We start from the raw sequence: 17,771 nt of genomic DNA, 5'->3' as shown, positions 1-17,771 counted from the left end.
AATACTTTTTAAGACCCCGCAGACACCCTGTGGTGAGGGACTCCTCAAGTACATCAAGTACAGATTAAACCTGCCAGCCGTAGGGTTATTATGCTTTATTTGCATCAGATAAATTAAAAACAAAAGGACATTCATACCATCACCGATAAGAAAACTCACCATGATCTTTCACCTTCTTTAAAGGGATGCCTCACACAAAAATATTACGTTATTGTTTGTAACTTTGGTTACCTATACAGTCTTCAAAATATCGTCTTTTGTGTTCTGCAGAAGAGAGTCATACAGGTTTGAAATGACGTGTGTGTAAATAATTAATTTTCCTTCTTGGGTGAACTCTGAAATAATAAAAATGACACTCGTTTGGTTATCCAGGTTCCTACTAGATAAAATCGTTAAAATATTTGAAGTGGGACAGTCATAGTACCCACTGGTCTTTCTTTGAATTTGGTACACTTTCGTTATGTTCAAACATTTCACACTGCTACCCACATGGATGATACATTTTTAATCTTGTTTTTTAAGTTTTACATTATGGGTATTGGGTAATATAAAGCTGATATAGGTGATAGCTTATTTAAAATTAAGCTAAAATTTCTGTATTCATATTTCAGTTCTGTTATAAGCACTATTTTAAATACAAAAACTTAAAATAAAAGACAAACTTCACATATATTCACAAATAAATAAATGAAAAATCATTACATAGATTATTTGTTTTATTAGACTTGTTTATGAGAAATGTGAAATAATGTTTTACATAAACGGACACAAACAGATTTGTCATTGAAATACATCCGGCATGTTTAGTTCAGTGACTCATAAAACAATAGTTCACCCAAACAACTAGGTTATGTCATCATTTACACAGCAAATTGTTGTCCCAAACCCTTATGATTTACTTTCTCCTGTGGAGAACAAAATGCAGAATGTCAGGGACTGACAGCCTCAGTCTCAATTCACATGTATTGCATCTTTTAAACAATGAAAGTGAATAGGGACTGGAGGTGTCAGTCAGTCAGACTCCTTAAAATCTTCTTTTGACACCAAAAAAGTTTTAACATTATGGGGATGACTAAACTAACCTTAATTTATGGGTGAACTTTCCTTTTAAAATAATAAAAATGAAAGAAATAGGGCTTTCTCAATCCTTCTCATTGGTCACTTTTTTTATTACCTTGCAGAGTCTCTTGACAGATGAAATCACATTAACACGCATAAAAATCAGTCCGTCAGCACTTCTTCTTTTTCTTCTTGTCCGTTTTGCTGGCTTCATCGTGGGCTTTTCTCTTAGCCGCTAGCTTGTTAGCCTGTTGGAAGGTGCGCATTAGATCAATGAACAGAAAAGTCTATCAAGGTTACTGGAGCTTAAATAATGAGCCAATAGTGGGTCAAGAACCTCTAACAGGTCATGATACCCACTGCACTATAATGAAGGCTATGTTTACATGTTTAACCATTAACCAAAGTACACATTTCCCATACCGTCCTCCCCAGAGAATCAAGCATAAAAAACAGAACTAAGAAACAATGAAGCTCATTATTCTGGTCAGACGTTACTAAAAATGTAAACTATTAGTAAAACACTACAGTGAAACTACAACCGTCTTTAAAATGACCAAAAGAGACAAAGCATCCTTACATCTCTGATGTTTCTCTTCTTGCCAAACATGATCTTTTCGTACAGGTATTTCTCCCTTTTCTTCATCATCATAATGGCAAGTCTCTTTTCCTCCGCTTTCTCCTCTTGTTCTGCTTTCGTGCGGTTCTCTGCTTTCACTTTACCAGGGGTCACCTTCACTGGCAAATTCTGAGGAAGGAAAAAGCTCTTGACATAACTGTATATACAACTCTGCCCTTATCTTGTTTTTTAAAGCAGATATTTACTTTCAACACGCACCCCTATAAAGATCAACAACATGTAAGGCGCAGCCAGTGTTGGGTGTAACTAGATACTGAGTAATTAGTTACTGTTATTAATTACTTTTCCCCTGAAAAAGTAAAGTAAGGGATTACTGTAATTTTTCCTGTAATTTAATTAGCTACTTCTGATGTAATTAAACTAAACACTTTGTGTAATATATGTCTTTGCAATAGAGGAACGGACATCAAAATTCAAAGTTTACTTTTGTGCTTAAATGTATAAAACTCATATTTGTAATACTTTGGTCAGTTTATAATACTACTTTATATAGTTTTGAATGAATTAAAAGAGCCGTAATTAATTATAAGTAATGAAATAATTTATGGAGAGGGTAATTTGTATGTAATCTATTTACACTATTGAATAAGTAATTAATTACTTTTCCAGAGTAATTGAAAAAAAAAAAAAATCACAGATGAGATTACTTAAATATCTGAAATATTCTTTACTAGACATGAATAAGATCAAATGGAGTGCGAATGGAAACTTTAAAGTCTCCTGCATCACTGAAATGGCTTTAAAACTTCACAATATGAGAGAGACAAAACCCCTTTAAAGTTTCCTAAAAACCTCACGTATTATATTTCAAATTGCATTTGAGCTTTGTGTGTGAAACATACCACTCTGTAAAGGGTAAAACAATGCCTGAATTTTCATTTTTGGGTGAACTGGCCCTTTAAAACACAGGGACAGCTGTCCGAACCATCATACCTTTCCTTTAGTTCTCTTCTCCTCGATTTCCGTCAATTTGGCTTCCTCCTCCTCTTCTTCATCCTCCTCACTCTGTTCATCATCATCATCCTCCTCATCATCATCATCATCATCCTCTTCCTCCTCATTTTCTTCCTCTGTTAAAGTTGGTTTATCAAGTCAACGAACACTCCACATAGACACATAAACATACTGTACGGTGAAATATCTCACGTGGTTTCTCTCCTCTCTGCAGGGCCAGGAGTTTGAGCTTCTCAGGAGGAACGTAATCTCCTTCGGTCTCCTCCACGAAAGGTGACAGGTGAGGCGGCAGGGTCACACCCAAGAAGTAGTCCTCAACTGGTAGCAGCATCTTAGCATTTAACGAGTCATACACCCACTGGGGCTGGATGTAGTACCTGCAGAGATCAAAATCGGCAAACCAAATTGAGAACATTAAGATGTATAATAATTAGAAACAATATTAAAAGGTATATCAAATAAAATGGATGCAAATGGAGTTAAAAGAACAGTTGAATATGAAAATTCTTACATCATTTACTCATTCTCATGTCATTCCAAACCTGTACAACTCTCTTTTTTCTATCTTACATGACAGAAGATATATTTAAGAAAGTTGGTAACAAAAATAATTGAAGCCCATTGACTCCCACTCTCTGGACACAAAGCCACGCAGACATTTCTAAAAAATGACGCAACATGCAGCTTCTGCAAATCTCATATTAATATATTACATCCATCACCGAAATGCAGTGAAGCGGCATTGATGGACATGATGCGCGCTCTATCTCTCACTCTAGCGCATGCTCTTTCTCTTGTTGGATGACATGTGGGCATGCTTTTCAGGGAGAATGGCCAATAAAAGGAATAGGATCCCTGTTACAAAACAGGGATCGAGACTTTGGGAAACAAGTTTGAGTGCTGGGGGAAGTACATTGAGCACAGAAATACTATGTCATAACTCCAACTCGTTTTCTAACTAGTTGATCAAAAGAAGTTAATGCATGAAACGGCATGTTACCCCATCATTAAAATATCTTATTTTGCGTTTCAAAGAATCAGGACTCACATAAAGGTCTTGAACAACATGAGGGTGAATAAATGAGGGATTTTTTTATTTTGTGTGAACCATCCCAATAATCAAGTGAGAATGGTATCCACAAACACAATACAAAAATAAAGACAGTTTCCAAACAAAAATTCCAAAAGCTCTTATTGTTCTCCCCCTGCCTAATGTTGTTTTGACCAACAGTTAGCCCTGCCCCAAAATCATGCCTTTAATGCTCAAACGAGCAGAAATGTTTATGAAGTGCACAGAGCGCATATCTTTAGGTCAATAGCAAGGCAAATACATATGTATGCTTTACAACAAAATAAAAACACTGTACACAAACAAAGAAACAAAAAGAGTTTGTTTCTGACCTGTTGATGTATTGCTTATCTATGTTTGGTCTGTCCACGATGTGATGTGTGATCGTCTCGTCAGTGACATCATATGTGCTGCCGATGCACAGCGATTTATCCCAGGACACCTGCCCACCCAAACACCTGCACAGGTATGACAAAAAAGCACGGTCAAACATGATCACGGGTGTAGTGAAACTGTACCTACACAAACAAAGGTCTAAATTACAAACACTTTATAAGTTGTATGCAAATATAGCACAAACCTAAAGGCAAACACTGTAAACATAATCATAAAATGGTCAGTAAATGGATGCACTTAACCTTCAGAAATTGTCAATTGTCAAAAACAAACTAATTATTACATAATCTATTTTGATCTTATTTTTAAATTTTGCAATAAAATACATAAAAATAAAGAAGATAAACAATCGGTTGTCCTATATTCTTTGTGTATAACTATCTTATATACAATCTAACCCATATTTAAGTACATATAGATACCTGAATTTTGTTGGTTATGTATACTGTGCACATTCTATTTGTTTAGTATTTTATGAATAATAAGAAAATTGTGAGAAAAGAGATCAATTTCATACTGAACATATTAACTATTGCCCCTCTAAAGTGCACAGGTGGAGTGACTGTATTGTTTTATTTAAAAGCAACGTGACACCCATTTACACCCTTTTTTCCTGTTAATATAATCCTTTTTATTTTAACTTATTTACCGGATCAAAAAAGCCAGCGACTCCCTGGGAACTTCTCTGTTCAGGAAGAACTTGAGCCCTTCGAAAAGTTTTTTCTGCGCGTCCCGCTCCAGCTCCTCCTTCTCCCTTGCCTCCATCTTCTCCAGGTCCTCCTGCAACCCGCAGCGCACATAAAAATAAACATCTACAAACGGCATCAAATAATACGGATGAAAGTCACCTGCAGTCTGACAACCGTTTCATCATCATGTTGTTTTAACACCTTCACCGTGTAACCATAGCAACAGACTCACCCAGTGAACCAGGGACACGAGGTCAGCCCAAAACAACAATTAATCAAAGAACTCGAGTTAAATGCTTCAGTGAGCGCGGTGTGATGCTTTCATGACTCTTTACGCCTAAACTGTGGAAAGTCTTTGTGAAGTCGCATACTTGCATTAATTACAGCGGCTTGCAAACTTGTGAGAATCACAATAGCACAACACAATACTGGCTGTTATGGAGCTGGACATTTTTCAATACGGCTTTAACAAATATTCTATGAAACGATCAATACAAGAAAACTTTGCAGGCAAACTGACATTTTGATAATAAATAATAAACTGACCAGATTAAAGGGATAGTTCAACGTTAAAAGAAAATTATTTTATAATTTATTCACCCTTATGTCATTCAAAACCTTAATGACTTACTTTCTTCGGCAGAACACAAAAGGAGATATTTTTGAAGAACATTGATAACCAAACAATACTGGACCCCATTGAATTCCATTGTATGACACAAAACCACTGAGACATGGTTGTATGGCAAAATATCTTCGTTTCATATAGATTTTAAATGACATGAGCGTGAATAAATGATGACAGAATTTTCATTTCTGGTTGCACTATCCCCTCTAAAATGCCTATTTTTTTGGCATTTCACACTATATATGTCATATAGGCAATTTTCATAATTTAAAGTAATGTTTATCTCCTCACCCCTTCAGCTGGAAAATGATCCAACTGTGTCTCTTCCTCCTCCATGACAGGGACCATACGAGCCAGACTGGCACTCAACGCTGACAGTTTCTGAAAGAACATGTGCAGATGATCAGACTAGTACTGGTATTACTATTAACAATACACAGAGGTTATAAAGGAGAAGACGAGAAGTGTAAGTGAAAGAGCTGATACCTCTGAATAGCTTTCTGAATCCAGGGCGTAATCTTCATCGCAACCTGATCTGAGACTGGCTTCACCTGGTCCATCAAGCTAACACGCGGCAAGAAAGAAAGAGCAATCAAATTCTCCATGACAACACATAAAAATTGATCTACAGTTTTGAGAGAGCACATTTACACATCTTTGGGTGTTTGATACCTTGGGTGGGTAGACGAGGTTAAGAGTCTGGTAAAGGCGGAAGTTGACGAAGCCAAACAGCGTTGTGTATAGTTCTGTAAATGTGGCCATGACCCTGTAGTCCACATCTGTAGGGTGCTGGTTAAAAGAACAGTGGGATACAAACCCATGAACATTAAGCACTTTAGTAGAACAGAATACAACTGAACTAGCCAATGATCTAGTGTTTGCTGTACGAGCCTATCAAAAACTAGAAAAATGTTATACTCACATTGTGCGCAAACTGATAAGGTACAATCCATGTGATCGTTTGTCCAAGGACCTCTGCCTGATAATAAATGCCCTTAATTGACAGAAAAACCTGAGAGAAATAAAATTTAATTTAGTACAGAGAATTCTTTGTATATACTATATAAACATGATAAAAAAAAATGTCATTGTCCCATTTGGATCTACTGTGAGGGGACCCGCGGTGTATGTAGACAGAATTCAGTTCAGTTCAGTTTATGCAATAGTGAAATATAAATAGAAGATATACAAAAAGCTATCTTCAGTATTCGGGCCAAGTGTTTTGGCAAAGAATTTTAATTTTGGTGCTTCCCTATCTTTAGGTTAGCATGTGCATGTCTACAGTACCTTTCTCAAGGAGCGTGAAGTGATTATGTAATTCATCCACTCAACGCTGAGTCTCCTGCACAGCTGAATGGTTTGCACGTGACATTTCCCTGTGCGAGCGAACGTAGAGAACAGGAAGCACATGGAGAGAGAATCGTCGACATCTCGCAAAGCGTCAATGAATGTGGGATACCTGATAACAACAAACAGATTTCAGATTAGGGTTGAGCAATGAATAATGCTTAATCACATCCAAAATAAAAGTATGGTTTACATAATATAGGTCCGTCTACTATGGATATTTATTTTGTATTAATAAACACATGCGTGTACATGTATATATTCAAGAAAAATATACAAATTAATACATGTTTAAATATTATTTAAATAACGATGAATAAATACCTGTAAATATTTCCTAAATTCATATATCTGTATGTGTGTGTGTGTGTGTGTGTTTATAAACAAAAATTAATATAAAGTACACAAAACCAGTCTTAAGTAGCACGGGAACATTTTTAGTAAAGCCAAAAATACATTGTATCGGTCAAAATTATCGATTTTTCTTCTATGCCAAAAATCACTAGGATACTAAGTAAAGATCATGTTCCATGAAGATATTTTATAGATTTCCTATCCTAAATATATAAAAACTTTATTTTTGTGAGTGGATTGGCTGCCACAGTGCCTATGATTATCAACTTCAAAGGCAATTTTCTCAATATTTTGATTTTTTGCACTCTCAGATTAAGTTCAGTCTATCTGCCAGATTTTGTCATATCCTAACATACCATACATCAAAAGAAAGCTTGTTTATTCAGCTTCAGGTGAGAAATCTCAATTCCTGAAAATCAACAAAACAGACTTGTTTTGTCGACTAGGGTCACATATATTATGTTAACACAAAATTTTATTCTGGTTGTGATTAATTGTAATAAATTTTGAGCAGTCACAAATATCACAATATAGTCATGCAAAGACAATCGTATTCTCTCATAACACCTGAATACCTGTTTGTACACATAGATCAAGACAAACAGCTCCTCAACCAAACAAATACATTGTGAGATGTATCTGGGGAATGCCAGAGAGAGGAAAAGCACCCTCTAGTGTTCTGACTTTGAACTCACCTCTCTTTGATGATGTGGTCCAGTTTGTAGGCAGGCTTGTTTTCTCGAAGTCTCTGCACTCCACTCCATTCAGCCTTGCCATATGCCTTCCGTAGCTTTCGCACAAAAATCTATAATAAAGAATAGATTGTTATGTTACACATTTAACATATTGAAAATAAGCGCAAAAACATAATTCCTAGTTACAGCTCTCACCTTGTACTCTCTAAACTTGCCAACGATTGGTTCGTGCAGGAGGAAGCGAATGTCTTTAAGAAGGTAGTAGGTTCTCGGGGCTGTCGAGCCCTTGTTGACCTTCTTTTTGTGCTTGGGTTCATGAGGATAGATTCCTTTCAATATGCATAACCGCCTATGAAGTGAAGAAAAACACTGCTGTTCACTTAGAGATCAATTATTATAAGAATACATAAATCTCAACTGGTGGCTGACAAATTTGTTTCGATGGGGTGACAACAACAGAAAAAATATGTATTTATTTGGTGGAAAGCACAGACACATAGTACAAAACATTTGTCAATATGAATACGATCTAAGAAAAATATAATAAATACATGAACCTGAGTTTACAATTTTGGGGAAAGCAATGAAGTGATACTCTGGTAACCAACCTGAAATCAGCCAGACTCAGACTCAACTTCTTACGAGCTCTGTTCCTTGTGATGTAGTTAGTGGCAGACCCACTTTCATACTGCATGAGAAGAAAAATTGACAGGTCAGTGATTTAGACACACATCAAGGCTACAGACAAAAAACCCACTTCATTCTTTTCTTTAAACTACTGTCTTATTTCATACTATTTCAAGGTGAAAACCGCTTCAAACCGAAATGTGGCGTTACACATAGCGTTTAAAAATGGCCATTGGGAAACTATAGAAGCCGCACTACACCATGCGCTTGTTTAACATTATAGATTATCACGCAAAATAACCAATAATCATCATTAATGTTCATAGCGAGGCGTGTTATCGAATGCGTACATCTTCACGGTTCAGAAATACATATAATTGTGAACCCATGACTACACGGGCCCTGACGAAACAAAAACAATATTCATCATATATGATGTGACACATTGCCGTACCTTCTTCTTTTGTAGTCCGCCCATTACAGCGGTAAAAGTGTTTTAGAAAAATAAACCACCAATTAAACGCAATAACAAGTAAATAACCGATCACACACACAGTACTACGCGTGCTGCTTCCGAACACACGTGTTGCCCGTGACGTCAGTCAGCAGGATTGTAGGACCCTAGTATCGTAGACGCTGTGCCCGAGCCAATGCCTGCAGAAAAATATCAATGCCTGTACGGATTTTTAATTAATATTAACATAATTAACATAATTAATAACAAAAGACAGTAACCATATTCATCCTTTACAATGAATAGCGAATGATATATAACCCATAAAAATTATTACATTTGTGAATATAGAATTTCAATAGACGCAATATATTATTCACAACAAAAGATGCATCTTATTAAACCAAATTTTATATCTTCCCATGATAATGTAAATCTTGCAGGTATTTTCTGTTGCATCCATTCAAATGCATCAGTCCAGAAACAATGCACAAAATTAAACTGAAAAACAAATGTTCCTCTGCTTCAATATACATATTTGACAAAGCGAGTAGAGATTAAAACAGATTACTGTTCAAAAGTAAAAAGTTGATCAAATACTGTGTTATTTAGATAGTAAGTAGGCTACATACCAACTGAGAATCATTTGAAACACCGAAATGAAAAGCAAACCAGCAATAATGATTAAGTACATTTAATTATGTATTTTAAAGTTGTTTACTACATTTTCAACATAAATAAATAATTCAATAAAAATAAAAAGTTTTGAATGGTTTAGATTTTTATGTTTCAATTATTAAATTGATGATGAATTCTTTATTTTAAACATTCCTCAACATTAATCATATAAAGTCTCCCAAATCAATAGATGCTTATTTAAACTTAAATATTCATGCTTTTAATAATTTTAATGAGTTTGAAGTTGATCTCTTTTGTACACTTGTAATATAATATACAAAACACATACAGGCTATTAGGATTTATATTCTTTATTTGAAAATAATACCTGTAAACACTATGACTGGGGATGTTCTAAACAGTGAGAAAGACTCATGTTTTTTATCAAATATAAAAATAATGAAAATCTTCGGATTCATTTCAACAATTGAAAATTAACCCTTTTAAATTTGTTTGTTTAATAATTTGTTATGTATCAGGGATGTCGTGGTCTTCTGTTTCTTTTTATTATGTATTACTTATGTTTTGTTGTATTATTTTACTGTTTTATGGCAATCAGTACAACAGTTTATCTATATATCATGCGCAATGCTTAGTAAATTATAACTTTTGGTTTAATGATCTTATTGTTAAAATAATGATTATAAATAATTTTAAACACATATTTCTTATTTTGTGTGCTATGGTTCAGAAAAAGGGTGCCATTTCACAAGAGAGAGAGAGAGAGAGAGAGAGAGAGAGAGAGAAAGAGATAGACAGAGATGCAGCAGAGATATAAAGTGGGTGTCAACATACACATCAGTTCAGTGGTAAGAACAAAGACACACTTTCTGAAAGGAAAGAGCAAGGAATTCTATCAAAATGGGATGTTTGGAATGTCTAAAAGACTTCTTCATGGGATTTTGGGATTATGAGACTCCAAAGGTTATGGTGGTGAAGGACAGAAAACTTGGAGTCATATATCGAGCCGTGCAGTTCCTGGTCATCACATATTTCATTTGGTAAGACAATGTTTTTCTGAACATGCATGTTTTTCAAACTTTATAATCATGATCTTTATCATATTTGTGTTTTGACATGTAACAATCCTTTTCTGAGGTCAATGCACTCATCCCTCTTCTAGAAATTGGGCTAGACATTATAAATTATTTATAATTTTAAATATAGATGATTGTATAGAAATGTGACCCCTGCAGTGATGGAGCTAGTGGCCATTGCAGAACAATCACTGAAATATGAAACCAGATGAGTCATTTCATCACTTCTGAAAAAAAAACACAGAACATGTACATCTTTTGACTTTGAGGGAAGCTTATGGATGATTTTCAACAACTTTTCGTTTTAAATGCAATTCACAGTGATGCTCACTGATATAGTTATGGTTTAGCTCTGAATATAACATCAATGTCAAACCTGCCACAAACACTTTGTTTGGTGTTACTTTGTTTGGATATCCTTATCTAAAGTGGTTTCATGTTTCTAATCTTTCGTGTTTCTAATCTATTCAATCTAATCAAATATCACAATATGTATACATATGTTACATTTCGTCTCGATGCTTTTGTATTCGGTCTATATTTAACACTTCTGGATATATTTTCCTTTTTTATCGTTCAATCTTCTTCCATTTTATACGTTTTTATTACACTAAATGTCAATATAATATTCGTCTGTATAAAAGTGCTTTATTTTTTTTAAAGAATAGTTCACCCAAAAATCAGTTGATCATCATTCTCTCATCATTTTGTTTTTGAAACGTTTTGTTCGTGGAACGCAGGATATAACAACAGAATAACTATTTTTGGATGTAGATATCATTTTTATGTTTAAATTAAATATTCTTTTAAACTCTCATTTGTGTTCAGGTGATGGTTGCATTTGCATAATATTTTCTTTATGCAGGCATGTCTTTATCAATCAGAAAGCATATCAGGAGACTGAAGACCGTCCAGATAGCTCCGTCTACACTGAGATGAGAGGTGTGGCCATGCTGGGAGACAGTATTCTAGACAAAACAGAATATGTCCAGCCGTCTGAGGTGAGGGAAGATAATTCCGTAACAAAAATTCTAAGATATTCATCATACAATAAAAACATACATACAAAAAAAAGGCAAATGGGTATTTAAATAAATCATACATGTGTCCAATGGAGTGACAGCTACATTAATAAAACAAACAAAATATTACATTATTTTATATTATTTACATTTATCAGATAAAATCGCATAAGAGAAGATTTGTCTTCGTTAGTTTTTTTGCAACATTTTTGCCGTCACACCAAATGGTGAAATTTGCACATCCCACCCAAATGTGTTTTGTAGAATAAAAAAGTTAAGTATCTATTCTCCATACAGTAAGACGCTGTCATCATGTAGGCTACTGTTAAAAATTGTAACATGATGTGATTATTTCCAAAAAATATTTCTACCTGTTTAACCATTAGAAATGACTTTTTGAGTCATATTAAATAAAATGTCTGTCGTACACATGTAAATATAGATTTTTTTAGGTTATGTTTGTGAAGCATTCTTTTTTTGTGTATTTTCCCTACAATATGAACTCATGTGCAGGGTGGTGATATCATCACCACGATACTCAGAAGAGAAGTGACACATGATCAGAGACAGGGCATATGTGCTGAGGTGAGTAAATTTTTTTACAAAAGCATCTCATACTATAAGACCGACACTATAAACCTTATGTGAGCCTGTCTTTCTTTTCCAGGATTACACTGTTCCCAATGCACTATGCACAAAAGATTCTGACTGCGTTCGAGGGGAAATGGATTTTGAAGGTCATGGTGAGGTTAACACGAAGACTACATGCGTGTATACCAATATCACAGTTTTAGCTACTTTGTTTACAAACTATGATTTTGAACAGGTCAGAAAACAGGCCGATGTATACCATACTACAACTACAAATTCAAGACCTGTGAGATCAAAACCTGGTGTCCCGTCGAGAAATTTGCTGCCATTAAGTACTGCGGGCTATTCGTATTAGTAAAAAATGAAACTGGAAAATGCACTTAAAAAGTTTTTTTTCATCCCTGTAGGGAGGCAGCTTTGGAGAAGGCCATTAATTTCACAGTGTTCATAAAGAATTCCATCCATTTCCCCAAGTTCAAAGTTCTAAGGTTTGTCGATGACTTTCAGCACATCTCGTAAAACATTGTTACAGTAAAATGATAAAATATTAGAAATTCCTCTATATAAGCTTCAAATTTAAATATTATTGGTCACATCAGCATGCAGTGAAAACAATGAATTAACCATGAAGAATATATATATAAGAAATTCATTTAACAGTATTAAAAATAGGATTGGATATTAAAATGTAAGATTAGGTAATACACTGGAGAATTACAACACAATAAAATATGAAAGAAGATATAAATATGTACAAATTATGAAATAAAGCATAATGAAAGATGTAGAAGTGAAAGCAACAGTCAATACTGACAATATCATTCAAGGTAAAAAGCTAGAAACAATTGAATATTTTTGTTTTATAGGTTTTTTTAAATCTTTTGATGCTGACACATCAGATTAGTTTTGTGCATCCAAGATACATTTTTCTTTATAAAACAAAACTGAATCAAAGCAATTTTTTTCTTGATTTTTGTATAGTTTCACCAATGGGAAGTTTAATAATATATATTCCTGATGTGTTGTTTTGTACTTTAGATGACATCCTTGTTTTTCTTATTATAAATTGTGGCAGGACGTAACATTAATGAGCATCTAAAAATATAATTTCATCTGCAGGGGAAACATCAAACCAAACAAGATGAAGAAACTGAAAAGGTGCCATTATCACCCCGAGACCAACCCTTACTGTCCTGTGTTCAGTCTCGGCTTCATCGCAGAGCAGGCCAGTGAGAAGTTCAGTGAACTTTGCCAAACCGTATGTACAGTACAGCACATATTATCAAGTTTTGTCTTCATTTAGTCATTTTTAATCTACGTTTTTTGATGCATTTTAATTGTAATGTTTCAGGGTGGAATAATCGGAGTGGTTATTAATTGGAAGTGTGATTTTGATTTGGATCCCTCAAAATGCATTCCAACATATTCATTCAGAAGGCTGGATATGAGAAAAGACCTTTCAACCTCAGGCTACCATTACAAGTAAATGACCTTTTTCAGAATTTTCCGGTAAATGTCAGTTTAAAATGATGAACAACTAATCTACAATCTATACATGATTTTGTATGTTTAAACACCATTGCCCGGTTTCACAGACAAGGCTTAGCCTGAGCTAGGACTATGCTTTAGTTAATTTATTTACAGTAAGTCACTTTTATTTAAATGCCGTAGAAAATAAACATTACTGATGTGCATCTTGAAACAAAACAATGACACTGACATATTTTAAGATATGTCAGGGCAAGTTATTTTCAGTTAAGACTGAAAATTTTCAGTTAAGTTCAGTTTCAGTTAAGACTGAAAATCAAAATTCATTTAAGTCTGGGACTAGTCTTAAGCCTTGTCTGTGAAACTGGGGCTATAGGTAACAGAAGAGGTTTTGATTTGTCCGTCTGTTAATATTTTTCACTCCTTTAACATTTTTAAGGCATTTACAGCACTACATTTTTTTATTTATTTACAATAATTTACTATGGATGAACTTAATAGATTTTATCATTAACTAAGTTATATTTTTTTTATTAATCATTAGCACCCCTATTTGACCCCAATAATACCATATAAAACGCAATGCAATTAAAAATATGAAAACATGCAATCTTTGCTCATCATGTGTGACCCCGTCTGTAAAAGACTCGTTTAAATTGCACAATGTTTTTGTGATATTTGGAGTCATATAGATCAAAATGATGAAAATGTGTTTATTGATATAAATTATTTCAATTTCTAACATGATATAGCAAATACTGAAATGAATGATGAAAAAACTGTGATTTCAATTAGTCAATATTAAAGATGTCAAGGTTATTTTTGAGTGTTTTTTACATTATGTAGGATGATTATACAAAAAAAACTGACTACACTGTAAAAATAAGACAGAAATTACCTTAAAATATATTTTTTTCCCGTAAAATTACACAATATATAATTCATAATTTCCCCTATTTTTCTTGTAAATTTGTGGTCCTTTTCTGTACTTTTACAGTTTTTAAATAAACAGTTTAAAAACTGTAACATTTCATTTTCCGGCAAAATTACATGTTTTCCCCTTTTTACTGGTAGATTTTATGTTTTTTAACAGTACTTCAAAAGGACATAAAAAATCTATAAAAAATTATAATAACAGAAAATTCTGTAACATCTCGTTTTCTTTTTTTTACACTGTGGGTCACATCTAATCTAATATTTGTGGTGGTTTTGAAATAAATGTCATGCAATGTATATTTTTAAGGGTAAAAGCGACACATGTTTTATACATTATATACATTATACAGAGCAGTTTTTACTCCTGAGTATACTGTCAATGTAATTTTCAGGTTCGCAAAGTACTACGATAAGGATGGTGTCGAGTACAGAACGCTTATTACAGCTTATGGGATTCGCCTGGATGTTATTGTACACGGACACGTAAGATCATAAAGTACAGGAAGTACATTAATGTCTCACTGACATGTTGACTGCCTATAAACATTAATGTATATTAATTACATCAGTACATTTCTTTACAGGCAGGACGATTTAGTCTCATTCCAACCATCATCAGCGCAGTCACGGCCATGACTTCAGTCGGAATTGTAAGTTCTTGCTAAATGCCTGTTGAAAATTTTGGGGCTGAAGAGTGAAATAATCCGACAGTTTTTACACTGATGGCAGACATAGACATCTCACAAATTGCATTATGGGAAGGATCTCAGGTTTCCTTGGGCTTGACCCTTGATGGAAAGAGGTATTTGAGGACCCGTTCTTTCTCAGTCAAAGTCTTATTTCCAGGCTGTCATTATCGCTTAACAAATAATAATGCATTTACTGCTTAAACAGACATTAATATAAAATAGACTCTTGGACCTGCTTGAAGGGTTTGCACACAAAACATGTTTTTCTTCATTAATTCTTCATCTTCATGTGGTTCAGTAACCTACTGTATAGATGACTTTTTCTTATGCAGAACACAGTGGAAATGTAATGGTTTTGTGTCCATATAAATAAGTCAATGGGGTCCAATATTTTTTTGTTACAAAAATAGCTTTGGTCAAAATAGCTTAAATTGTGTTCTGCAGAAAAAAGTAAGAAATACAGGTTTGAAATCATATGAGTGTAAGTAAATTTTGCAAATGAGTCATAAAAAATGATGTTTAGAAAATAAATGTAACATTGCCTTGTATTTTTCTCATCTAGTGCTCAATCATCTGTGATTGGATCTTGCTGACGTTCATCGACAAAAACAAAGCTTTTAGTGACAAGAAGTTTGATGATGTAAGTATGGGATATTTTTTAAGAACCCTGGAAAATGGGTTAAAACAACACAAATGCTTTAAGATGGTAGATCAATTGCTTGACTGGTAGCGTATATATGTATCAGTAGCATGCAAATGTAAATTTCATGATTCATTTTTCTGTTTTTAATCAGACATCTAATGAGCCCATCCAGCCAATGACGACTAGCCCGACACTTACAAGCTTTGGCTCCAATCACTCTGACCTCTCAGATGGCGTGCCTTTGTAAAGCACAGACTCCAACCATCCAAACTACACCACTGATGCCATGCAATGCCAAGCTGAAGTTGACAGTATATTTTTACATAACGGATACTGAGGAACAAACATGTGTGGAAAACAATCATATACAGCAGAAAATGTCCTATCTATGTCCTAAGCTTTTGATCTGAAATACGAAACACGTCGCTCTAATTTTTAGCTTCAATAAATATTTAAAAACTCACGAGCAATACTCGTGTTTAGTATTTCATTGAAATGAACATCTTTAAACAACAGTAAGCTTGTAACGATGATTTATAATCTGAGCTGTCGGGTTGAATTTTACGGAAAAGTCTTTAATGTAGTTTGATGTCGACCCACGTCAACAAAAGCAATCTGTAATTTTATGATGCTTTATGAAGCTTTAACATAAATTGAGTCTTGTTTAAATAACGAAGTTAAAGGCTAATTGTAAGTTAAGGTTATTAGTGACAGAAATGATCAAATCTTTCCACACGAGCGTCTCTGTTCTGGGAAAGCCTGAATCATTCGAGAGAAGATGAGTAGAGGTTTTGTTCCAAGAGATGAGATGCACTCAAGTGTTAACCTGATAACAGCTCCTCCTCTGATATTGCTTACAATAATGAGATTTGGGGGAAGGAGACTGTGTCTCTCCACCTCCAAAATGTCATTAATAGAAACCTATTGATTTTTGTAGCTCACACTTTTGAGGTTTATGGACCAGCCTTTTAGTAATGATAGAGGGTGCTTATAAAACCACATCTCCCAAGACGGGACAGGAGGGACTCAAATTAGATGCTGTGGAAACTGAACTAATAGTGCACTTTACAGCAGTGCTGTGTGGCAATTTATCTCTACAACACAATTGCAACACTATTTTCTTTATGTTGATGTGATTTTTACGGGTTCTTAAGTCTAAATAACTAACCAACCTTTGGTCCAGACTATAACTATTTTTGAAGGAAGTACAGGCATTAACTGCAGTATAAAATATACTGTTATAAACAGTAATTAAAATATAAAAATCTTAAATTTCACGACATCAGACTACAGACGACATGGCGTCTCTGATGATGTAATGTCGTGGGAAGACAAGTAAATAATCTTAGACCATTTTCTAAATGACTCAAAATTGTAATGTTGACTGCGTTAATTTAGCTCAACTTTCAACCCGTTTCCAGGAAAATGTTCAACTGCAAATCAACATTTGATCTTGAATTAGCTATAGCTCCTACTGAGTGCACTACTTATTTCTAAGCAGTTATCTTCACATAGTTTTTAATATTGTGAATTTAGTGCAAACCCTTTTTAATGTTAAAGGGTCTCATTCAAAATTCATGAAAAGTGCATTTTGGTTTTAGGGAAGCAGAGTGCAGATTTAGCAATGTCTGATGGCTCAGTTTGACCCCATTTGACCGCAAAGTAACTTGTCATTTGATGTTTCAAACTGAGATGGCAACAGAGAGAAAAGTTACAGATTGCAGTTTTGAAGTCCAGACAAAATAAATCAAAACCCATAATAGCTACTGCCATTG

At 34.3% G+C, this 17,771-nt stretch overlaps 2 protein-coding genes across 2 annotated transcripts; one reads left to right on the top strand and one right to left on the bottom strand.

The window, feature by feature from the left end:
• Window positions 1–698: 698 nt before the first annotated feature.
• pes (pescadillo) lies at window positions 699–9,049 on the bottom strand. The gene is made up of 15 exons (XM_056747210.1): window positions 8,913–9,049; window positions 8,440–8,519; window positions 8,027–8,180; window positions 7,832–7,941; window positions 6,723–6,894; window positions 6,358–6,447; window positions 6,108–6,224; window positions 5,922–5,999; window positions 5,727–5,816; window positions 4,768–4,898; window positions 4,055–4,180; window positions 2,846–3,030; window positions 2,633–2,769; window positions 1,640–1,807; window positions 699–1,307 (listed from the first exon to the last, which is right to left on the bottom strand). Exons 1-15 carry the CDS (start codon window positions 8,934–8,936, stop codon window positions 1,230–1,232), a joined length of 1,740 nt encoding a protein of 579 aa, XP_056603188.1. The 5' UTR covers window positions 8,937–9,049; the 3' UTR covers window positions 699–1,229.
• A 1,297-nt stretch (window positions 9,050–10,346) lies between these two features.
• p2rx2 (purinergic receptor P2X, ligand-gated ion channel, 2) lies at window positions 10,347–16,459 on the top strand. The gene is made up of 12 exons (XM_056746680.1): window positions 10,347–10,591; window positions 11,493–11,628; window positions 12,163–12,234; window positions 12,317–12,392; window positions 12,476–12,572; window positions 12,648–12,728; window positions 13,360–13,498; window positions 13,592–13,722; window positions 15,057–15,147; window positions 15,249–15,314; window positions 15,916–15,993; window positions 16,148–16,459. Exons 1-12 carry the CDS (start codon window positions 10,452–10,454, stop codon window positions 16,241–16,243), a joined length of 1,203 nt encoding a protein of 400 aa, XP_056602658.1. The 5' UTR covers window positions 10,347–10,451; the 3' UTR covers window positions 16,244–16,459.
• Window positions 16,460–17,771: the final 1,312 nt, after the last annotated feature.

This window comes from Triplophysa dalaica, chromosome 4 (genome assembly GCF_015846415.1).
Source record: "Triplophysa dalaica isolate WHDGS20190420 chromosome 4, ASM1584641v1, whole genome shotgun sequence".
Lineage (NCBI taxonomy): Eukaryota > Metazoa > Chordata > Actinopteri > Cypriniformes > Nemacheilidae > Triplophysa > Triplophysa dalaica.
This window is presented reverse-complemented; position numbering and strand designations above follow the sequence as displayed.

Bases quoted from the DNA above. Each gene is read 5' to 3' on its own strand.
- pes (XM_056747210.1), bottom strand. From the start codon at position 8,936: ATGGGCGGACTACAAAAGAAGAAG. The intron at 8,181-8,439 runs GTTGGTTACCAG...TTCACTTCATAG, and splicing joins CTGAGTCTGGCTGATTTCAG to GCGGTTATGCATATTGAAAG. The intron at 1,308-1,639 runs GTAAGGATGCTT...ACCTTCCAACAG, and splicing joins AGAAGAGAAACATCAGAGAT to GCTAACAAGCTAGCGGCTAA.
- p2rx2 (XM_056746680.1), top strand. From the start codon at position 10,452: ATGGGATGTTTGGAATGTCTAAAAGACTTCTTCATGGGATTTTGGGAT. The intron at 12,393-12,475 runs GTGAGGTTAACA...GATTTTGAACAG, and splicing joins AATGGATTTTGAAGGTCATG to GTCAGAAAACAGGCCGATGT. The intron at 12,573-12,647 runs GTACTGCGGGCT...TCATCCCTGTAG, and splicing joins GAGAAATTTGCTGCCATTAA to GGAGGCAGCTTTGGAGAAGG.